We start from the raw sequence: 24,103 nt of genomic DNA, 5'->3' as shown, positions 1-24,103 counted from the left end.
TCCTTGCTGTGTCACATTGATTCATGTTTCTAATGGGTTTGCTCAGACTGTTTGCAATATTCCAAACTTGGCCAACCATCTTTTGCCCAAATTCAACATGTTTTGCAGGTTGTGTTGCTTCAAGGTTAAGGGGAAAGTCAGAATATATAAGACAGCCTTGTTTATTTTTGTACAGTTTTATTGAAATGGATTTTAAAAATGGAATCATTATTTTAAAATAATCTGTCCACTTGTATTGCTTTGTTTCAAATTAGCAGCAGGACCATCTTAGAGGTAGGTTTGCTCGCACTCTTCGGGGGGATTTAAACTAATTCGGCAGGGGGATGGGATCCGGACTTGTAGTCCAGCAAGTAGGTTAGCTGTTTGTCAGGATGTCCAAGAATGTAGGGAGGCTGTGGAGAAGGTAGCACTGACAGGGAATACTTGCGGACACAGAGATGGGTTCAAGTGCGTATACTTCAACGCAAGGAGTATCAGAAATAAGGTGGGTGAACTTAAGGCGTGGATCGGTACCTGGGACTACGATGTTGTGGCCATCACGGAAACGTGGATAGAAGAGGGACAGGAATGGTTGTTGGAGGTTCCTGGTTATAGATGTTTCAGTAAGATTATGGAGGGTGGTAAAAAAGGAGGGGGGGTGGCGTTGCTAATTAGAAATTGTATAACAGCTGCAGAAAAGCAGTTCGAGGGGGGTCTGCCTTTGGAGGTAGTATGGGCTGAAGTCAGAAATAGGAAAGATGCAGTCACCTTGTTGGGTGTTTACTATAGGCCCCCCAATAGCAGCAGAGATGTGGAGAAACAGATAGGGAAACAGATTTTGGAAAGAAGCCACAGGGTAGTAGTCATGGGTGATTTCAACTTCCCAAATATTGATTGGAAGCTCTTTAGATCAAGTAGATTGGATGGGGCGGTGTTTGTGCAGTGTGTCCAGGAAGCTTTTCTAACTCAGTATGTGGATTGTCCGACCAGAGGGGAGGCCATATTGGATTTGGTACTTGGTAATGAACCGGAACAAGTGATGGGCTTGTTAGTGGGTGAACATTTTGGTGATGGTGACCACAATTCTGTGACTTTCACCTTGGTTATGGAGAGAGATAGATGCGTGCAACAGGGTAGGTTTTACAATTGGGGGAAGGGTAAATACGATGCTGTAAGACAGGATCTGAGGAGCATAAGTTGGGAGCATAGGCTGTCAGGGAAGGATGTCATGGAATTATGGAACTTTTTCAAGGAACAGATGCGACGTGTCCTTGATATGTATGTACCTGTCAGGCAGGAAAGAGATGGTCGTGTGAGGGAACCTTGGTTGACGAGGGAGGTTGAATGTCTTGTAAAGAGGAAGAAAGAGGCTTACATAAGGTAGAGGAAACAAGGTTCAGACAGAGCATTGGAGGAATACAGGATAGCCAGAAGGGACCTGAAGAAAGGGATTAGGAGAGCTAAGAAAGGGCATGATAAATCTTTGGCGGATAGGATCAAGGATAACCCCAAGGCATTTTATGCGTATGTGAGAAACATGAGAATGACGAGAACGAGGGTAGGTCCGATCAAGGACAGTAGTGGGAGACTGTGTATTGAGTCGGAAGAGATAGGAGAGGTCTTGAATGAGTACTTTTCTTCAGTATTTACAAATGAGAGGGACCGTATTGTTGAAGAGGAGAGTGTGAAAAGGACTGGTAAGCTAGAAGAGATACTTGTTAGGAAGGAAGATGTGTTGGATATTTTGAACAACTTGAGGATAGACAAGTCCCCCGAGCCTGACGGGATATATCCTAGGATTATGTGGGAAACAAGAGAGGAAATTGCAGTACTGTTGGCAATGATTTTTTCGTCTTCACTGTTAACGGGGCTGGTACCAGAGGACTGGAGAGTGGCGAATGTTGTGCCCCTGTTCAAAAAAGGGAATAGGGATAACCCCGGGAATTACAGGCTAGTTAGTCTGACTTCGGTGGTAGGCAAAGTAATGGAAAGGGTACTGAGGGATAGGATTTATGAGTATCTGGAAAGATACTGCTTGATTAGGGACAGCCAGCACGGATTTGTGAAAGGTAGGTCTTGCCTTACAAGTCTTATTGAATTCTTTGAGGAGGTGACCAAGCATGTGGATGAGGGTAGAGCAGTGGATGTAGTGTACATGGATTTTAGCAAGGCATTTGATAAGGTTCCCCATGGTAGGCTTATGCAGAAAGTCAGGAGGCATGGGATAGAGGGAAATTTGGCCAGTTGGATAGAAAATTGGCTAACCGGTCGAAGTCAGAGAGTGGTGGTAGATGGTAAATATTCAGCCTGGAGCCCAGTTACAAGTGGAGTTCCGCAGGGATCAGTTCTGGGTCCTCTGCTGTTTGTAATTTTTATTAATAACTTGGAAGAGGGAGTCGAAGGGTGGGTCAGTAAATTTGCAGATGATACCAAGATTGGTGGAGTTGTGGTTAGTGAGGAGGGCTGTTGTCGGCTGCAAAGGGACTTAGATATGATGCAGAGCTGGGCTGAGGAGTGGCAGATGGAGTTCAACACTGTCAAGTGTGAGGTTGTCCATTTTGGAAGGACAAATAAGAATGCGGAATACAGGGTTAATGGTAGGGTTCTTAGTAAGGTAGAGGAGCAGAGGGATCTTGGGGTCTATATTCATAGATTTTTGAAAGTTGCCACTCAGGTGGATAGAGCTTGTAAGAAGGCCTATGGTGTATTAGCGTTCATTAGCAGAGGGATTGAATTCAAGAGTCGTGAGGTGATGTTGCAGCTGTACAGGACCTTGGTAAGGCCACATTTGGAGTACTGTGTGCAGTTCTGGTCGCCTCACTTTAGGAAAGATGTGGAAGCTTTGGAGAGGGTGCAGAGAAGATTTACCAGGATGTTGCCTGGAATGGATTATAGGTCGTACGAGGATAGGTTGAGAGTGCTAGGCCTTTTCTCATTGGAACGGCGAAGGATGAGGGGTGACTTGATAGAGGTTTATAAGATGATCAGAGGAATAGATAGAGTAGACAGTCAGAAACTTTTTCCCCGGGTACAACAGAGTGTTACAAGGGGACATAAATTTAAGGTGAACGGTGGAAGGTATGGGGGGATGTCAGGGGTAGATTCTTTACCCAGAGAGTGGTGGGGGCATGGAATGTGCTGCCTGTGGGAGTGGCAGAGTCAGAATCATTGGTGACCTTTAAGCAGCAATTGGATAGGTACACGGATGGGTGCTTAAGCTAGGACAAATGTTCGGTACAACATCGTGGGCCGAAGGGCTGGTTCTGTGCTGTATTGTTCTATGTTCTAGAGGAACTGATTATGTCGAAGGATTGAATTTACCAAATTGACAAACAGGTACAAGCTTTCGGAACGCTATTTCAGGTAGCTAGTGGGACAGGATCATAGGTCATGGAATTTATGGTAAACGGTCAAAGTGTTGTATAACTGAGGTGATGTATTGAACAAATCTAGATTGCTGTTCAGTCTTTAATCACTTAGAATGGGATACAGGTTTCAGTTCATTAATATGTAAATCCCAGAACTTTTTTCAAGTCCTCTCTCTCTCTCTCACACACACACACAGGCACACGCACATTCACTCATGCACATGGACACGCACACAGGCACACGCACGCACAGACACACACACGCATACACCTTCTGACAGGTATATGTTCCATCACATTCATGCACACATGATCAAGCACACACAGACGCACACACACAGTCTCTCTCTCTCTCTCTCTTCACCTCCCCCCCCCTCGCCACACACGCACATGAGGTGAATTTGCATTTGCAGATTTGTCATTTCTATTTTGTTCAAAAAGCGCACAATCTGCAAGCAGTTGGTCCATGGGACATTTTATAAATTCCTACTTTGGAAATAGAACCAGTCAGGCTCAAGATTGGAATACAGACAGACTCTAACCTCACATCTTTAATACATTTCTGAGCTGAGATGTCACTTTTTTTTAAAATAAAACCTTACGTTATCTCGGGAATGTGACTTGAAAAAGTTCTGGGATTTACATATTAAAAAACTGAAACCTGTATCACATTCTAAGTGATTAAAGGTTTAATAGCAATCTAGGTTTGTTCAATACATCACCTCAGTTGTATGACACTTTGATCTTTTACTATAACTTTTGTGTCCTATGATCCTATCCCACTAGCTACCTGATGAAGGAGCAGCACTCTGAAAGCTTGTATTTTGAAATAAACCTGGTGTAGTGTGATTTTTAACTTTGCCCACTCCAGTCCAACACCGGCTCCTCCACATTATATCTTCCTCGGAGTCTTAATTTCAAGCACATCCCTTTGGCTGGAATTATGCTGCAAACACAGCGTGCACATGTCAGAACCATTTCCTGGTTCTGATCTGAGGGAAAGCAGAATTGGGACAATGTGCTTCTAGTGTGTTTTTTGGGACACTTGAGTTAAGTTTTGTGGAGATGGGATTTGCTGAGGTAAGATTAAAATCTGCAAGTGTAGGAAAGAGCCAACTGAATTGGCAGGCCTGATTGGAACTGCTCAGGCCTGCTGTTTGAATGCTCATCCTGCAGCATGAGTGAGCTGAAAGCTGTCATTTTACACAATGCCCTAGCACAGCCAGAGGTCAGGGAGCCTAGGCATGACTTAGCTCAGTTACATTACCACTGCCTCTCCCAATGAGCTCATTAAGGACGTGGATTTCACTTCACCTCATTCAATAGCATTCCCAGCACTCGGTTCAATGGAGAAATCTTAGCACTACAGAGGGTTCTGTTCACCAGGATAATCATGGTCTCCCCTCGCATTCCCACGGATTCAGGTGTCCAGCTGAAAAGATGAACTCCCTCCCCATGTATGGGCTATGATCAGCAACCCTCTGTAGAAACACCATCATATCTCAGCTCTCACTTTGGTCAGTCCCCACATGTTGTTAGATACAATGGCAATGGGGAAGGAGTAACCATTTGGAAGAAGATACTCCATTAGCATTTGCAATGTACAAGACTAATTGCATGAGATGAGACCACACTGTGACCCTGGAAGGAGTTCCTTGGCCACTGGGTAGAGATGGTTGAGGAGGATGTTTGCATGCACTTACCACAATTGGGCTGGTGTCCTCCTTGAATATCATCTTGACAATCACAGAGTTGGAGATTCCTGTCGCTTACATTCCAGCTGCCCAGATGAGGGGATTTGATGTTGGGCAGCTATGTTCTCCACCAGCTTTCATAGTTTGAATTCTCAAGACCTTGTCATGCTTTTGTTGTTGAATGGATTTTACAATCTCTTTCTGGACAAGGGTGTAGCCTCAAGACTAAGCCAAGTTGGTACTAAAGAATAGAATTGAGTACACTTGAATTGAAGATAGAGTCACAATTGAGAAAGTCTGCAAAAGGCTCTCTCCAGCAAGCAGTGACCCCCCTCTCTGTCCTTGTTGAGCTTTTCTTCATTCTTGGCTCTCAGTGGGATGGGCTTTTGACCCATTGATTGCCTTGACAGCATTGAAGAACTCACACGGTTCTGCACTGGTACCTGCAGCTTGTTGGATCTCCAACATGCATTTTACTCACCATAAGTTCTTTACATCCCACATTTTATTTGTCATTTGTTGCCATGTTTATCTGCAATGATCTCCTAATGAATAGAGCCACCACAAATCCTACCTCAACAAGACTCCACCAAAGCTCTCCTCTAGCTTCCTGGCTGTAGTACTATACCTCACCTCCAACAAGTTACCCACTATCATGGTGATAATCTCCAGGTCAGATGGGAAACTATTCAACTTATGCTGCCTTCAGATGGGCCTTTCTCTAAACACCCGGTGAACTAAATTCCTCTTCCAACCAGCCCCCACAACACGATACTGGGCAGCAATGACCCCCCAGTTCAGTTTGCCACTAGGTGAGGGAGGGTGATCAGCTCCTCTCTTTTCAATCTCCTTGGTCAACCACAACAAAAACAAATGTGGCTGATTAATTCCCAGAAACAATTAATGTTTTCTAAAGTGGAAGGAAGAGCAATTCAATTACTCTGTATGCAGATACACTCAGATTGCCAAAGGTTAGAAAGGGGGTAGAGTCCAATAGGAAAAGAAAGATAAATTGATATGGAATATAAAGTCATTACGGTGTTATTGAGGTATTAGGCTTTAACCTGAGACCACAGTTGGTTCTGGAGATTCTGGATCCAGAGCTGTCGTTAAAATTGCAGATATCTTGAGTTCTTGGTGTTTGGATTCTCACTCCAGTTTGTGCTATCACCTTCATGAGACTTTGTGTGTGTGAGAGAGAGAGAGAGAGAGAGAGAGAGAGAGAGAGAGAGAGAGAGAGAGGTTGTTCCAGTTGCAAATCCATTTCCTCTGCTTCTGCTAAAATAATAACTCACTGAAATATTTGTGTATACCAGGGTCTGAATGGAAACTTGACATTATCCTTGATCTCAAGGAACTGGCTATGAAGAGGAAGAGGAGGGCGTTGAACACAACATTAATGAGGAGAAAGAGGTGGTAGAGGCAGAGGCAGCTTTGGAGGACTGACCTAATTCTGTTCAGCTTGACACAGATGCAGGACTTCAGAAATCACAGGCAAAGAGAATTGTCCTGATCAGCAACACTGGATGTGCTCCCTCATGTTAGTGTTTGTTGAAGGATCATGGACAGAGGATGAAGGAGCCCATGGGTGTGTCACAATGGCTGAGGACTATGAGCACATGAACACGAAGGAGAAGCAACCAACTTCGATAAGAACCAGGTAAAGTCAGAAAGAGGTTTCCTTCAAAGGAAATGAAATAAGAAACTAGCTGGACACAAAACTAGAATAAAATCATTTGAATGCCTCTGACTTTATTGAATTTACAGTAAAATGATGTGTGATGTGGACCAAAAGCAATTCCCACACACAATGTCACGAGAGAGTGAACTTTAAGTAATATGTGCAGTTCCCAGGTTGCCATAGTGAACAGGAAATAATTAATTTATGTTTCTAATTACTTATCCTGACCTCGAGATATCCCAGAGTCACAGTCACTGAAGTAATTTTTTTCTGTAGTGTTGTAAATCAAGGAATGTAGATTAAGCCAATCTGTAAAGTCTTGAATAACAAAAAGAGTAATAATGAAATGAGATTGGTTTAATCGTGTTGGTTGAGGAGTGGATGATATCTCAGACACTGGGAAACTCCTCTCTTCGTTTGCAGTAATTGCAAAGGAAGTTTGTGTCTATTGAAAAGGACAAACAGGAACTCAGTTTAAAAATCCCCTCTGTCTTCCTGGTGTTTTCATTTTTACAGTTTTCTATGCTGTTTGGCAAACTTCCTTTACATGTTATCAGAAAGTTTCAAGTTCTTACTCAAATCATCCATATTCATATCCAGCATTGATACTCAGGCCAAGCCACATGCTCGGTGTTTCATTTCCTGTTGCAACATTTCTTTTTGTATCATGTGCCTGAACTCTTCGAACAAGCCTCTGGAGACGCGTCTTCTTGAACATTACCTTCTGATTGAAGGTCATTGACCTGAAGCATTAACTCTCTTTCTCCATCGACAAGTGCTCTCAGATCTGCTGAGTGTTTCCAGCTTTTTCTGTTTTTGATTTTCCTTCCATACTTATTTCAGCTGAATGCAAATTCTCAAGCTATAATAACAGGTTTGGAGTGTATATTGACATCAAGGAGCCCAGCAAGACCAGTCACTTGGAATCAAGGGGAAAACTCTCCATTAATAGGAGCCCTACCAAACACAAAGAAAGGTGGTTGTGGTTTTTGGAGGTCAGTCATCTCAGCTCCAGGACATCTCAGCAGGAGTTCCTCAAGGTGGTGTCCTAGGACCAACCATCTTCAGCTGCTTCATTGTTGACCTTCCCTCCATCATAACATCCAAAGTGAGGATGTTTGCTGATGATTGCATAATGTCCAGCACCATTCATGACTCCTCCGATATAGTCTATGTCCAAATACAGTAAGGCCTGGACATTCTGGATCAATGGTGCTGGAAGAGCACAGCAGTTCAGGCAGCATCCGAAAAGCTTCGAAATTGACGTTTCGGGCAAAAGCCCTTCATCAGGAATAAAGGCAGAGAGCCTGAAGCGTGGAGAGATAAGCTAGAGGAGGGTGGAGGTGGGGATAGAGTAGCATAGAGTACAATGGGTGAGCGGGGGAGGAGATGAAGGTGATAGGTCAGGGAGGAGAGGGTGGAGTGGATAGGTGGAAAAGGAGCTGAGCAGGTCGGACAAGTCAAGGGGATCGTGTTGCTGGAGGTTGGAAACTAGGATGAGGTGGGGAAGGGGAAATGAGGAAGCTGTTGAAATCCACATTGATGCCCTGGGGTTGAAGTGTTCCGAGGCGGAAGATGAGGCGTTCTTCTTCCATGCGTCTGGTGGTGAGGGAGCGGCGGTGGAGGAGGCCCAGCATCTCCATATCCTCGGCAGAGTGGGAGGGGGAGTTGAAATGTTGAGCCACGGGGCGGTTTGGTTGATTGGTGCGGGTGTCTCAGAGATGTTCCCTAAAGCACTCTGCTAGGAGGCGCCCAGTCTCCCCAATGTAGAGGAGACTGCATCGGGAGCAACGAAAACAATAAATGATATGAGTGGATGTGCAGGTAAAACTTTGATGGATGTGGAAGGCTCCTTTAGGGCCTTGGATGGAGGTGAGGGAGGTGGTGTGAGCACAGGTTTTACAGTTCCTGCGGTGGCAGGGGAAAGTGCCAGGATGGGAGGGTAGGTCGTAGGGGGGCGTGGACCTGACCAGGTAGTCACGGAGGGAACGGTCTTTGCGGAAGGTGGAGAGGGGTGGGGAGGGAAATATATCCCTGGTGGTGGGGTCTGTTTGGAGGTGGCGGAAATGTCGGCAGATGATTTGGTTTATGCGAAGGTTGGTAGGGTGGAAGGTGAGCACCCAGGGCGTTCTGTCCTTGTTGCGGTTGGAGGGGTTGGGTCTGAGGGCGGAGGTGCGGGATGTGGACGAGATGCGTTGGAGGGCATCTTTAACCACGTGGGAAGGGAAATTGCGGTCTCTAAAGAAGGAGGCCATCTGGTGTGTTCTATGGTGGAACTGCTCCTCCTGGGAGCAGATACGGCGGAGGCGGAGGAATTGGGAATACGGGATGGCATTTTTGCAAGAGGTAGGGTGGGAAGAGGTGTAATCCAGGTAGCTGTAGGAGTCGGTGGGTTTGTAGAAAATGTCAGTGTCAAGTCGGTCGTCACTGATGGAGATGGAGAGGTCCAGGAAGGGGAGGGAGGTGTCAGAGATGGTCCAGGTAAATTTAAGGTCAGGGTGGAATGTGTTGGTGAAGTTGATGAATTGCTCAACCTCCTCGCGGGAGCACGAGGTGGCGCCAATGCAGTCATCAATGTAGCGGAGGAAGAGGTGGGGAGTGGTGCCAGTGTAATTACGGAAGACCAACTGCTCTACGTAGCCAACAAAGAGACAGGCATAGCTGGGGCCCATGTGTGTGCCCATGGCTACCCCTTTGGTCTGGAGGAAGTGGGAGGATTCAAAGGAGAAATTGTTAAGAGTGAGGACCAGTTCGGCCAAACGAATGAGAGTGTCGGTGGAGGGGTACTGTTGGGGACGTCTGGAGAGGAAAAAACGGAGGGCTTGGAGGCCCTGGTCATGGCGGATGGAGGTGCAGAGGGATTGGATATCCATGGTGAAGATGAGGCTGTACAATTATAACATTTAAAAGGCATCTGGATGGGTATATGAATAGGAAGGGTTTAGAGGGATATGGGCCAAGGGCTAGCAAATGGGACTAGATTGGGTTGGGATATCCGGTCGACATGGACAAGTTGGACCGAAGGGTCTGTACATCTCTATGACGCTAATCCCATCTGTCTGCAAAAAGTCTGTATTCCTCTATTCCCTGCCTGTTCAATCTGTTTAAAAGTCTCTAAAATATTGCTGTTGTATTAGCTTCTGCAACCTCTTTAAGCTACTGTGATTAAATGAAGGCCTGGACATTATCCAGGTTTGGATTGACAAGTGGCAATTGACACTTGAGCCACACAAGTGTCACAATGACCATCTCCAGTAGGAGACTGTTTAACCACTTAGAGTTACTTTCAATGAATCCTCTACTATCCACATTTCAGGGGTTACCATTGACCAGAAATTGTACTGGACTAACCATTTAATTACAGCAGCTTAAAGAGGTTGCAGAAGCAGATACAACAGCAATATTTTAGAGACTTTTAAACAGATTGAACAGGCAGGGAATAGAGGAATACAGACTTTTTGCAGACAGATGGGATTAGCGTCATAGAGATGTACAGACCCTTCGGTCCAACTTGTCCATGTCGACCGGATATCCCAACCCAATCTAGTCCCATTTGCTAGCACTTGGCCCATATCCCTCTAAACCCTTCCTATTCATATACCCATCCAGATGCCTTTTAAATGTTACAATTGTACCAGCCTCCACCACTTCCTCTGGCAGCTCATTCCATACATGCACCACCCTCTGCGTGAAAACGTTGCCCTTTCGGTCTCTTTTAAAATTTTCCCCTCTACTTTAAACTTACGTCCTCTAGTTCTGGACTCCCCCACCTCAGGGAAAAGACCTTATCTATTTACCCTAACTATTTCTCTCATGATTTTATAAACCATTATAAGGTCAGCCCTCAGCCTCCGACGCTCCAGGAGAACAGCCCCAGCCTATTCAGCCATTCCCTATAGCTCAAACTCTCCAACCTTGGCAACATCCTTGTAAATCTTTTCTGAACTCTTTCAAGTTTCACAACATCCAATAGGAAGGAGACCAGAATTGCACACAATATTCCAAAAGTAGCCTAACCAATGCCCTGTACAGCTGCAACATGACCTCCCAACTCCTTTACACAAAGCTCTGACCAATAAAGGAAAGCATACCAAATGCCTTCTTCACTATCCTATCTACCTGCGACTTCACTTTCAAGGAAATATGAACCTGCACTCCAAGGTCTCTTTGTTCAGCACCACTCCCCAGGACCTTACAGTTAAGTGTATAAGTCCTGTCCTGAGTTTTCTTTCCAAAATGCAGCACCTCACATTTATCTAAATTAAACTCCATCTGCCACTCCTCAGCCCATTGGCATATCTGATCAAGATCCTGCTGCACACGGAGGTAACCTTCTTCGCTGTCCAGCACTACACTTCCAATTTTGGTGTCATCTGCAAACTTACTAACTATACCTCTTAGGCTCACAGCCAAATCATTTATATAAATCACAAAACGTAGTGGACCCAGCACCGAACCTTGTGGCACTGCACTGGTCACAGGCTTCCAGTCTGACAGGCAACCCTCCTCAACCAACTGTGTTCTACCCTCAAGACAGTTCTGTATCCAAATGGCTAGATCCCCCTGTATACCACCTGATGTAACCTTGTTGATGGCTAGCACAGACATAGTGGGCAGAAGAGCCTGGTCCTACGCTGTGCTTTTCTATGTTCTATATTCTATGAAGCAGTCAGAGTCTGTGTATTCTGTATAATTAACTCACCTCCTGACTCCTCAAAGTGTGTCCACAAGTCGGGAGTGTTATGGAATACTCCCCACTTGCCTGGATGGGTGCAGCGCCAACAACATTCAAGAAGCTTGACACCATCCAGGCCAAAGCAGCCCATTTGATTGGTACCGCATCCACAAGCATCCATCCCCTCCATCACCGATGCTCAGTAGCAGCAGTGTGTACTATCTACAAGATGCACTGCAGAAATTCACCAAAGACTCTCCGGCAGCACCTTCCAAACCCACAACAACCTTCGCCTAGAAAGACAAGGAGAGCAGATACATGGGAACACCACAATCTGCAAGTTCCCCTCTAAGCCACTCACTATCCTGACTTTGGAATATATCACCATTCCTTCACTGTTACTGGGTCAACATCCTGGAATTCCCTTCCCAGTAATTTGTGGCTCTATCAACAGCACATGGACTGCAGCAGTTCAAGAAGGCAGCATACTACCACTTTCTCAAGGGCAATTAGGGACAGGCAATAAATGCTGGCACAGCTAGTGATTCCCACATCCCACAAATCAATAATAATAAGGTAAATATAACAGTCCACACCTTGGGATTCACTCGTTCAGTAACATTGCTGCTATGCTACCACACCTGACTATAGCAATCAATCAATACAATAGATTGATAGTTTGGTTAAACGTAAAATTTCTAAGAATCTAAAATAAATTCTAAACTTCTTGGAATTTCAGAGTAGATGAAGCATTTAATAAAATGCAGACACAATATTATTTACCTTGAGAGAGATGACAGAATGAGGTTTTGGAGATTTGTAGCTCAGGTTGTAAGTTTGCTCACTGAGCTGGTGGGTTTGTTCTCAAGCATTTTTGTCACCATGCTGGGGAACATCATCAGTGAGTTCCTAATGAGGAGTTGCTCTTCTGTCTCACTTACTACTTATCTGTCTCGGTTTGTTGTGGTGGGTGATATCATTTCCAGTTCTGTTCCTGGGAGATTGGTAAATGGGGTCCAAATTGATATGTTTATTAATGGAATGCCAGGCCTTGAGGAATTCCCGTGTGTCTCTGTTTAGCCTATCCCAGGATGGATGTATTGACCCAGTATAACTGGTGCCCCTCTTCGTCCGTGTGTGTGGATACCAGTGATAGCTGGTCATGTCTTTTGCTGACTAATTGGTGCTCATGTATCCTGGTGACTAGCTTCCTGCCCGTTTGTCCAATGTAATGTTTGTTGCAGTCCTTACAGGGAATTTTGTATATGATGTTCATTCTGCTGGTTGTTGCTACAGGGTCCTTTAAATTCATCAGGAGCTCTTTCAGTGTGGTGGTAGATTTGTGGGCCATCAGGTGCCTAGGGGTCAGAGTAATCTGGTCATCATCTCTGAGATGTCTTTAATGTATGGTACGGTGGCTAGAGTCTCTGGCATGTTGTGTCTTCCTGTTTAGACCTGTTATGCAGGAATCAGCAGACTGTGTTTATTGGACACCTGTATTAGAGGTGTTTTTCCTCAGCTTTTCATAGTTCCTGGATGCTGCAGTGTGTTGTGGCTCATTTAAATAACGTCCTGATGCAGCTCTGTTTGTGGGTGTTGGGATGGTTGCTCCTGTAGTTGAGCATCTGGCCAGTGTATGTGGCTTTCCTGTAAACACTGGTCTGCAGCTCTCCAGTAGCTCTTCGTTCTACTGTGACATCTAGAAAGGGGAGTCAGTTATTGTTCTCTTCATCATTGGTGAATTTTATACCAGTGAGGATGTTGTTTATGTTTATGGGTTTCTTCTAGTTTGTCACGTTGTGTGATGATAAGGCTGTCATCCACATAACGGACCCAAAGCTTGAGCAGGAGCGTGGGAAGGGCTGTTCGTTCTAACCTCTGCATAACTGCTCCTGCTATAAGTCCTGATATTGGTGATCCCATAGGTATCCCATTGATTTGTTTGTACATCTTGTCATTGAAGGTAAAGTGGGTTGTGAGGCAAGGGCCAACTAGTTTGAAGATGCTGTCCTTGCTGATGGAGTTGGTGCTGTCAGATGTTTGTGTCCTTGGTTTGTCTAGCAGCGAGGCCAGTGTTTCTTTGGCAAGGGTGATGTTTCTTAATGTGAATAGGACCGTCACGTCAAAGGAAACCATGACCTTATCGTCTTCTACCTTGGTGTTTTTGATGATGTTCAGGAATTCCTGGGTGGAGTGGATGGAGTGGGTTGCGTCTTCACTAAGTGGTTCTGTTTGTGTTGCAGTTCTTTGCGAGTCTGTATGTCGGTGTGCCAGCAGGTAAGACAATGGATCTGAGGGAGGCCCTTTGTTTATGTACCTTTGGTAATCTGTAGAAACAAGGTGTGTTGGATCCTTCAGGTTTCATTCATCAGGATGTCTGTCTTGTTAATTCCACTTCCGTTGCGTAGTTTCCTCAGGGATGCTGTAAGGCAGGTTTTCTATCTGTGGAGTTGGGTCCATCGCCACCTGTTGGTAGGTGTCAGTATCTGCGAGTAATTTGTTTGCTTTTTCAATGTATAATGTTCTGTTCAGGATGACAGTCATGTGCCCTTTGTCTGCCAGTAGGATTATGATCTTTCTGTCTTTTCTGATTCCTTTTAGGACTTTCATTTCCAGTGTGTTGAGGGTGTTTCCTTCTTTCGTCCTGCTTAGTGTTGGTGCTACTGTCTGATGGTTTCTTCTGAGACTCCTTGTCTTTCAGGGTGGCTTCCAGTGCTGCTGGGAAGTCCTTGTTATCCATGACCCTGTGGTTGAAGTTCATCCCTCATAATAGAATGGCTTTTTCCGTGTCTGAGAGTGGTCGGTCCCACAGGTTCTTTATCCAGGGTCTCTGTATTGTCCGTTATATACAAAATACCCTGCAAGGACTGCAACAAACATTACAATGGACAAATGGGCAGGACGCTAGTCACCAGGATACATGAGCACCAACTAGCCCTCAAAAGACATGACCAACTATCACTGGTATCCAAACACACAGATGAACAGGGAAACCAGTTCTACTGGGATAATCCATCCATCCTGGGACAAGCTAAACAAACACACGCATGGCAATTAGAGTCATAGAGATGCACAGCACGGAAACAGACCCTTCGGTCCAACCCATCCAGGCCGACCAGATATCCCAACCCAATCTAGTCCCACCTGCCAGCACCCGGCCCATATCCCTCAAAACCCTTCCTATTCATATACCCATCCAAATGCCTTTTAAATGTTGCAATTGTACCAGCCTCCACCACATCCTCTGGCAGCTCATTCCATACACATACCACCCTCTGTGAGAAAAAGTTGCCCTTCGGTCTCCTTTATATCTTTCCCCTCTCACCCTAAACCTATGCCCTCTAGTTCTGGACTTCCCGACCCCAGGGAAAAGACTTTGTCTATTTATCCTATCCATGCCCCTCATAATTTTGTAAACCTCTATAAGGTCACCCCTCAGCCTCCGACGCTCCAGGGAAAACAGCCCCAGCCTGTTCAGCCTCTCCCTGTAGCTCAGATCCTCCAACCCTGGCAACATCCTTGTAAATCTTTTCTGAACCTTTTCAAGTTTCACAACATCTTTGCGATAGGAAGGAGACCAGAATTGCACGCAATATTCCAACAGTGGCCTAACCAATGTCCTGTACAGCCACAACATGACCTCCCAACCCCTGTACTCAATACTCTGACCAATAAAGGAAAGCATACCAAATACCTTCTTCACTATCCTGTCTACCTGCAACTCCACTTTCAAGGAACTATGAACCTGCACTCCAAGGTCTCTTTGTTCAGCAATACTCCGTAGGACCTTACCATTAAGTGTATAAGTCCTGCTAAGATTTGCTTTCCCAAAATGCAGCACCTCGCATTTATCTGAATTAAACTCCATCTGCCACTTCTCAGCCCATTTGCCCATCTGGTCCAGATCCTGTTGTAATCTGAGGTAACCCTCTTCGCTGTCCACTACACATGCAATTTTGGTGTCATCTGCAAACTTACTAACTGTACCTCTTATGCTCGCATTCAAGTCATTTATGTAAATGACAAAAAGTAGAGGGCCCAGCACCGATTCTTGTGGCACTCCACTGGTCACAGGCCTCCAGTCTGAAAAACAACCCTCCACCACCATCCTCTGTCTTCTACCTTTGAGCCAGTTCTGTATCCAAATGGCTAGTTCTCCCTGTATGCCATGAGATCTAACCTTGCGAATCAGTGTCCCATGGGGAACCTTGTCGAACGCCTTACTGAAGTCCATATAGATCACATCTACTGCTCTACCCTCATCAATCTTCTTTGCTACTTCTTCAAAAAACTCAATCAAGTTTGTGAGACATGATTTCCCACGCACAAAGTCATGTAGAATATCCCGAATCAGTCCTTGCCTTTCCAAATACATGTACATCCTGTCCCTCAGGATTCCCTCCAACAACTTGCCCATCACTGAGGTCAGGCTCACTGGTCTATAGTTCCCTGGCTTGTCTTTACCACCCTTCTTAAACAGTGGCACCACGTTTGCCAACCTCCAGTAGTCCGGCACCTCACCTGTGACTATCGATGATACAAATATCTCAGCAAGAGGCCCAGCAATCACTTCTCTAGCTTCCCACAGAGTTCTTGGGTACACCTGATCAGGTCCTGGGGATTTATCTGCTTTTAACCGTTTCAAAACATCCAGCGCTTCCTCCTCTGTAATCTGGACATTTTGCAAGATGTCACCATCTATTTCCCTACAGTCTATATCTTCCACATCCTTTTCCACAGTAAATACAGATGCAAAATATTCATTTAATATCTCCTCCCTTTTCTGTGGCTCCACGTAAAGGCTGCCTTGCTGATCTTAGAGGGGCCCTATTCTCTCCCTAGTTACCCTTTTGTCCTTGATATATTTGTAAAAAGCCTTTGGATTCTCCTTAGTTCTATTTGCCAAAACTATCTCATGTCCCCGTTTTGCCCTCCTGATTTCCCTCTAAAGTATACTCCTACTTTCTTTATACTCTTCTAAGGATTCACTCGAACTATCCTGTCTACACCTGACATATGCTTCTTTCTTTTTCTTAACCAAACTCTCAACTTCTTTAGTCATCCAGCATTCCCTACACCTACCAGCCTTCCCTTTCACACTGACAGGAATATACTTTCTCTGGATTCTTGTTATCTCATTTCTGAAGGCTTCCCATTTTCCAGCCGTCCCTTTACCTGCGAACATCTGCCTCCAATCAGCTTTCGAAAGTTCTTGCCTAATACCGTCAAAATTGGCCTTTCTCCAATTAAGAACTTCAACTTTTAGATCTGGTCTATCCTTTTCCATCACTATTTTAAAACAAATAGAATTATGGTCACTGGCCCCAAAGTGCTCCCCCACTGACACCTCAGTCACCTTCCCTGCCTTATTTCCCAAGAGTAGGTCAAGTTTTGCACCTTCTCTAGTAGGTACATCCACATACTGAATCAGAAAATTGTCTTGTGCACACTTAAGAAATTCCTCTCCATCTAAACTTTTAACACTATGGCAGCCCTAGTCAATGTTTGGAAAGTTAAAATCCCCTACCATAACTACTCTATTATTCTTACAGATAGTTGAGATCTCCTTGCAAGTTTGTTTCTCAATTTCCCTCTGACTATTAGGGGGTCTATAATACAATCCCAATAAGGTGATCATCTCTTTCTTATTTCTCAGTTCCACCGAGATAACTTCCCTGGATGTATTTCCGGGAATATCCTCCCTCAGGACAGCTGTAATGCTATCCCTTATCAAAAATGCCACTCCCCGTCCTCTCTTGCCTCCCTTTCTATTCTTCCTGTAGCATTTGTATCCTGGAACATTAAGCTGCCAGTCCTGCCCATCCCCTGAGCTATGTTTCCGTAATTGCTGTGATATCCCAGTCCCATGTTCCTAACCATGCCCTTAGTTCATCTGCCTTCCCTGTTAGGCCCCTTGCATTGAAATAAATGCAGTTTAATTTATTAGTCCTACTTGTTCCTGCCTGCCCTGACTGTTTGACTCTCTTCTGTTCTCAGCTGTACCTGCCTCAGATCGATCTCTTTCCCCTCTATCTCCTTGGATCCCACACCCCCACCTTACTGGTTTAAATCCTCCCAAGCAGTTCTAGCAAATTTCTCTACCAGTATATTAGTCCCCTTCTAATTTAGGTGTAATCCGTTCTTCTTGTACAGGTCACTTCTACCCCAAAAGAGATTCCAATGATCCAAAAATGTGAATCCTTCTCCCATACACCAGCTCCTCAGCCTTGCATTCATCTGCTCTATCCTCCTATTCCTGCCCTCACTAGCTCGTAGCACTGGGAGTAATCCAGATATTACTACTCTCGAGGACCTCCTTTTTAAATTTCTGCCTAACTCTCTGTAATCTCCCTTCAGAGTCTCAACCTTTTCCCTTCCAATGTCGTTGGTTCCAATGTGGACAATGACCTCTTGCTGGCCCCTCTCCCCCGTGAGAACATTCTGCACCCTCTCTGAGACATCCTGCACCAGGGAAACAACACACCATTCTGCTTTTTCTCTGCTGGCCACAGGAACGTCTGCGTGTACCTCGGACTACAGAATCCCCTAACACAATTGATCTCTTGGAAGCCGACATACCCCTCGTTGCATTAGAGCCAGTCTCAATACCAGAAACTTGGCTGTTCATGCTACGTTCCCCTGAGAATCCATCACCCCCTTCATTTTTCAAAACAGCATACCTGTTTGAAATGGGTATATCCACAAAAGACTCCTGCCCTAGGTGCCTACCTCTCTTACCCTTCCTGGAGTTAACCCATCTATGTGACTGTATCTGAGACTTTCCCCCTTCCTATAACTGCCATCCATCACATACTGTTGCTGTTGCAAATTCCTCATCGCTTCCATCTGTCTCTCCAACCGATCCACTCGATCTGATAAGATTCGCATCCAACAGCATTTATGGCAGATATAATCCGCAGTAACCCTTAAGCTCTCTTTAAACTCCCACATCTGACAAGAAGTACATATCACTGCAAAGGCCATTTTTGCTCCTTCACAATCTACAGACCCAGAAAATAACACCGTCCTATTCCTCTACAAACACTGCCGCAGGTTAAATTAATAGCTTTGGCTTATATTTTAAGTTTAATCAAGAGATTTCTCTCCAAAAACACATAATCAAGAAAGAATCCACTGTACCCACTACTGCAGCCTTTCTCTTAGACAGACTAATTCCTCGAGGCCTGGCATTCAAACTGGAATTCCATTAACATACATATTGATTTTGGACCCTGTTTACCAGCCTCTAGAAACAGAACCGGAAATGATACCACCCACCACAACAAACAAAGACAGATAAATAGCTAGTGGGACAGAACACCAGCGCTTTACTGAAAGCTCACTGATGACGTTATCTCGCATGGTGACAAAACGTCTAAGAACAAACCCACCAACTTAGCGAGCAAACCGACAACCAGAGATTGTAGAGCTTGGGGGCAGAGAGGGATCTAATTCTCAGGTTCTTGTGTTGAATAGTTTTAAGGCAAAGTTAGATAGATTTTTGAACAGTGAAGGAATAAAGGTTATGGTAAGTGGGCAGGTCAGTGGAGCTGAGTCCACAACAAGATCAACCAGTATGTATAGCGGAGCAGTTCTGACAGGCCAGATGGCCTACTCCTGTTTCTATTTCTTATATTCTGGTGTCCAGGATCTGAACCATATAAAGATGGCATGCAGGTATACCAAGTGATAAGGAAGGCAACAGTCATTTATTGCAAGGAAAATGAAAGTAATGGAATATAAAAATAGGGAAATTTTACTGCATAGTCCAGATTGCTGACAATGCCCACTAGTCCGTCACCTTCCCCAGTGAAAAGTGATCACAGTGAAACATAGAAGATCTTAAGACCATAAGACATAGGAGTGGAAGTAAGGCCATTCGGCCCATCGAGTCCACTCCGCAAACTGGACTGAGTGAATGCCTTGTGAGGGAGACTAAAGCTGTGGGGTATAGTTTGAGAATACAAGGTCTCCCATTTACATCAGAGATTAGAAGACATCTTTATCCCAGAGGAGGAATAGAGTGTGAAATCCTCTTCCTCAGAAAGTGGTGGAGGCAGCCTCTTTTAACTTTATTCATAGTTGATATTAGTTAGATTTTTGACAGACAAGGGAGTCAGGGGTTATAGGGTGAGGTGAAACCTGGAGCTGAGATCGCAACCAGATCAGACACAATTTTATTGAATGCAGGCTCAAAACACCGTTTCTAATTCTAAGAGCTATGTTAATGCAACAATGGAAGATTCTATTTATGACTAACTAATTTTGAAATATTCAGAAACATACTGACGTGTTGATTGATTTAAATTAATGATGCAATTTACAAACCATTATTTTCATCTGGTGGGTTACGTATTCACCGGATTCCCATTTGTGATTTTTTTTTTTAAGTTTCAAAAGCGCCCAGGAACAGTAATAATTGTGAAACAAGCCTTGATATACACATCCACAGTACTCAGCACAATTCCCAGACTGCAAGGGGAAGAAGACCGAGACATTGTCCAACAAGTAAGTGGTTTCATTTTGTACCATTTCATGTGTATTTGTAAAACTGAAAGGGAAAAGAATATTGCTAAAGAATCAAACAGAAGTTTGGTGTCTGGTATTTTAAGATGGGACTGGATGTGGTTTCATACCACAGAAGCAAGTGCAAATGGTAGTTTGTTCTGAACTAGGGAAGCCATTTCTTGAAAGGGAAGCAAGGGTGAAAGTAGATTTAAAGGAACTTTTAGAATACTATAGGAAAAATATTGTGAAACTTGAAAGGGTTCAGAAAAGATTTATAAGGATATTGCCAGGGTTGGAGGGTTTGAGCTATAGGGGGAGGCTGAACAGGCTGGGGCTGTTTTCCCTGGAGTGTTGGAGGCTGAAGGGTGACTTTATAGAGGTTTATAAAATCATGAGGGGCATGGATGGGATAAACATACAAGGTCTTTTCCCCAGGGTAGGGGCGTCCAAAACTAGAGGGCATAGGTTTAATGTGAGAAGGGAAAGATTTAAAAGGGATGTAAGGGGCAACTTTTCACCCAGAGGGTGGTACATGTACAGAATGAACTGCCAGAGGACATGGTGGAGGCTGGTACAATTGCAAGACTTAAAAGACATCGGAATGGGTATATGAATAGAAAGGATTGAGGGGAATTTGGGCCAAATCCTGGCAAATGGGACTAGACTAATTTAGGATACCTGGTCAGCATGGACGAGTTGGACCGAATGGTCTGTTTCCATGCTGTCAGCTCTATGACTCCCATTCTTGCATTTCTAGGTTGCTTCTCTGCTGAAGAAATGATTAATTCATCAGCAACACCTGCAACTAATGTCACATGTCTGTTGAATGAAAGATTTCTCACAATAATGATGCCTCCAGCACTTTCAATCTTCTTTATTTTAGCTGCAAGCTTAAACAGTCTTGCCCTGTGGACATTCTGCTTCATGTAAAGAAAAAGACTCCGCTTGATATTTTGATGTTGAATCTTTGTGTGGGAGACCTGTTTTTCTCATTCACCTACCCCCTCATAATTACTTAACACAGTAACAACAATCATTGGCTATTTGGAAACTTTATGTGCAAACTTCAAACATTCCTCATCTATTTCACCTTATTGGCAAGTCTCCTCTTCCTGACATGCATTGGCAACTATCGGTGTTACATGATTGTTAGGCCAATTCAGTTCCAGAACAGAATTATGAAGAAATAGACTATTGTGCTTAGTGTCTTGATCTGGTTGTTAGCTGGTGGGCTTATGAGTACATCCTTTAGTCGGGTCAGTGTTTTTGAAATGGATGGAAAACTGCATTGTATGAGCTTTAATCAACCAAACGTTCCGAAGCAATTACAGTCTTCTACGATTGTATTATTTCTTCTGAGCTTTGTAATTCCATTTGGATCCCTGCGTGTGTCCACGTTACTCATCTACAGGAAATTGGCCAATTCTACATTAACATCCCTATCTCAAAAGGGTCAACATGCTATCAAGATGGTCTTAATAGTGTTGTGCATCTTTGTTATATGCTTTCTACCTGCAAATGCAATGCGTCTCACTCTGTCCACTGTGGATCGCAGCAACTGTAATCTTCAACAAAAACTTGGAATACTTTACTATGCTTGTGTTCTAACCCTGTATCTCAATAACATCTTGGATCCCATTGTGTATTTTTATGCTGGCACTAAATACAGGGCAAAGCTTGTCAGTGCCGTCAAAGGCTGTGCCTTTTGTAAGACACTCCCTATAACTCCAGCAGTACCCATTCTGACAGGGAGTCAAAAGTGTGACACATTGAAAAAAATACCCATGGATCCGGAATTTGCTGCTTTGGAACCAAATTCACTTTGAAGGTGTGTAACCATTGCACCAGTATCAGAACTTTACTTACAGCTTTGAACTTCAGGTCAGTTGTTAAAGTCTCAGCCTGGATGTCCCCTTCATTATCAACATCACGAAGTTTTCACAGAGAAGGAGCAGACTTCTTTCACGTCCTACTTAACACTCTCTCCTTAAGTGACATGAGCAAAAACACATTAACTATCTATTTTCATTTATCTTTTGCAACATTTTGCACAGTTATTGCTGTATTCACCTTATAATGCTTCAAACGTTATGCCTTGCTTTGAGAAATCTCTTAAAAATGTAATAGGAGAAAGTGCGGACTGCAGATGCTGGAGATCAGAGTCAAGAGTGTGGTGCTGGAAAAGCACAGCCGCTCAGGCAGCTTCCAAGGAGCAGGACAATCGATGTTTCGGGCAAAAGCCCTTCATCACGAATGAGGCTGTGAGCTGAGGGGTGGAGAGATAAATGGGAGGAGGGGTGGGGCTGGGGGGGGTGGGGGGGGGGGGAGGGGAAGGTAGACGAGAGTGCGATCGGTGCACGAAGGTGGGGGTAAAGGTGATAGGTTGGAGAGGAAGATGGTGCAGATAGGTGGGAAGGAAGATTGACAGGTAGGACAGGTCAAGGTGGAAGGTTGGAACTGGGATAAGGTGGGTGGAGGGGAAATGAGGAAGCTGGTGAAATCCACATTGATGCCATTCAATGTGCCATCCAATCATGTCTCTCCATCTTCCTTCCCACCTATCCGCTCCATCCTCCTCTCCGACCTATCACCTTTACCCCCACCTCCATCCACCTATTGCACTCTCAGCTAACTTCACCTCAGCCCCACCCCCACCCCCTCCCATTTATCTCTCCACCCCCTCGGCTCCCAGCCTCATTCCTGATGAAGGCCTTTTGCCCAAAACGTCGATTCTCCTTCTCCTCGAATGCTGCCTAACCTGCAGTGCTTTTCCAGCACCATACTGTCGACTCTTAAAAATGTATCTTGATTCTTTTTATATGTAAGCGCTTCACAAAGCTGTTTAAGAAATTTTTGACTTTATGTTATGACAATGTATGTTCACTGAATCATAGAATCCCTACAATGTGGAAGCAGGCCTTTCGGCCCATTGAGTACACACCAATCCTCCAAAGAGCCAGGAAGATTTTACAGATACAGAACAGTACGGTAGGGTTACATGTAGTGTGGAGGTGAATGTCCTGAAAGTGACTTCAGCAGTCAAGGACAATCAGTCTCCGATGTTTGGTAAGCGTCCTCCAAGGCAGCCTTCGAGATATACAACAACACAGAAGCGCTGAGCAGACGCTGATAGCCAAGTTCCGTACCCACCTCAATTGTGATCTTAGGTTCATGTTGCACAAGTAACCCCATCATACTGCTCTGTACCCATAAAATCTTCCTTACTGTGCTGTATGGACACCAGCACCTCGATAACTTGTTATGTTCTTTACCTTACAGCTTTGTACAGTTTTGGATTACTTGTTACTTTGGTTAGACCCTCAGCATGCAACTCTCACACCATTTGGTTTGTTTCCAGCATCATTCCATTCTTAATTGTTTGTAATTATTTCTCTGCCTCAATTAGTTGGATGATAAATGATCCTTTCACTTGCTAAACAGCCTGTTGAGACACCATTTGTACGATAGTTTGATCTCTCTGCTTATAAATTATGCGGCTGTGTGCTCCCCCTCACTCCACCTGATGAAGGAGCAGTGCTCTGAAAGCTTGTGATTTCAAATAAACCTGCTGGACTATAACCTGGTGTCATGTGACTTTTGAATTTGTCCACCCCAGTCCAACACTGCCCCCTCCACATCATGAACAAATTAGGTATTTTAAATTTGCAGACCGATTTGTAATTATCCCTATTTTGCTCTCTTCTGATGCAAGAGCCATACAATTTCTTAATGGACAATGAATACTTCTATAACGTCAGCAACACCTTAGCTATTTAATTATGAACAGGCTGTCCTTATGATGTCTGGAAGGAGCTAATCTGTTTCAAAGGTTGACCCCTGTATAAATATTACTAGTAACCTCTAGTTGCTCAGGACCAGTGAGGTCTGGACACAATACTAGTGCTAACCAATATAATTTATTAATTGTAAAACAATGTAGAGAGGCAGAGTGGAGCAGGGATGGCTAATGCCTTCATGCATCTTCTTCCACTCTCAGTTCCATGCGATCTGACATCATTTTGACACAGTTAGGGTCTGGAATGCACTGCCTAGAAATATGATTCAAGTGAGGCACATAAAGTGGGAATTGGGTGATTATTTGGATAGAATTGATGTGCAGAGATACGGAGAAAAGGCAGGAGATTGGCACCGGGTAATGGAATCAGTACAGTACCAGTATAATGGAACCATGGGCCGA

At 44.4% G+C, this 24,103-nt stretch overlaps 1 protein-coding gene and 1 pseudogene across 2 annotated transcripts in view; both read left to right on the top strand.

Annotated features, from left to right (window-relative positions):
* Positions 1-6,604: 6,604 nt before the first annotated feature.
* LOC148141917 (hydroxycarboxylic acid receptor 3-like) overlaps positions 6,605-24,103 on the top strand; it is a 29,685-nt gene continuing 12,186 nt past the window's right edge. Inside the window, exons 1-2 of one of the 2 annotated variants that reach the window (XM_087977494.1) lie at positions 6,605-6,701; positions 19,789-19,905. Coding sequence is in view for 1 of the 2 variants with exons in the window: in XM_087977493.1 (XP_087833619.1) it covers positions 19,708-19,905 (198 nt within the window). In the remaining variant the exon portion in view is untranslated. Of the gene's footprint in view, positions 6,702-19,401; positions 19,906-24,103 lie in introns of those variants that run through there. The other variant, XM_087977493.1, reaches the window with a different exon arrangement.
* Positions 20,550-22,125, top strand: LOC148141918 (P2Y purinoceptor 1-like; annotated as a pseudogene).

Source organism: Chiloscyllium plagiosum, unplaced genomic scaffold (genome assembly GCF_037043375.1).
Source record: "Chiloscyllium plagiosum isolate Xiang-an unplaced genomic scaffold, Cpla_swu_hap1 HiC_scaffold_31, whole genome shotgun sequence".
NCBI lineage: Eukaryota > Metazoa > Chordata > Chondrichthyes > Orectolobiformes > Hemiscylliidae > Chiloscyllium > Chiloscyllium plagiosum.
The sequence above is the reverse complement of the archived record's forward strand: the minus strand, read 5'-3'. Positions and strand labels throughout refer to the sequence as shown.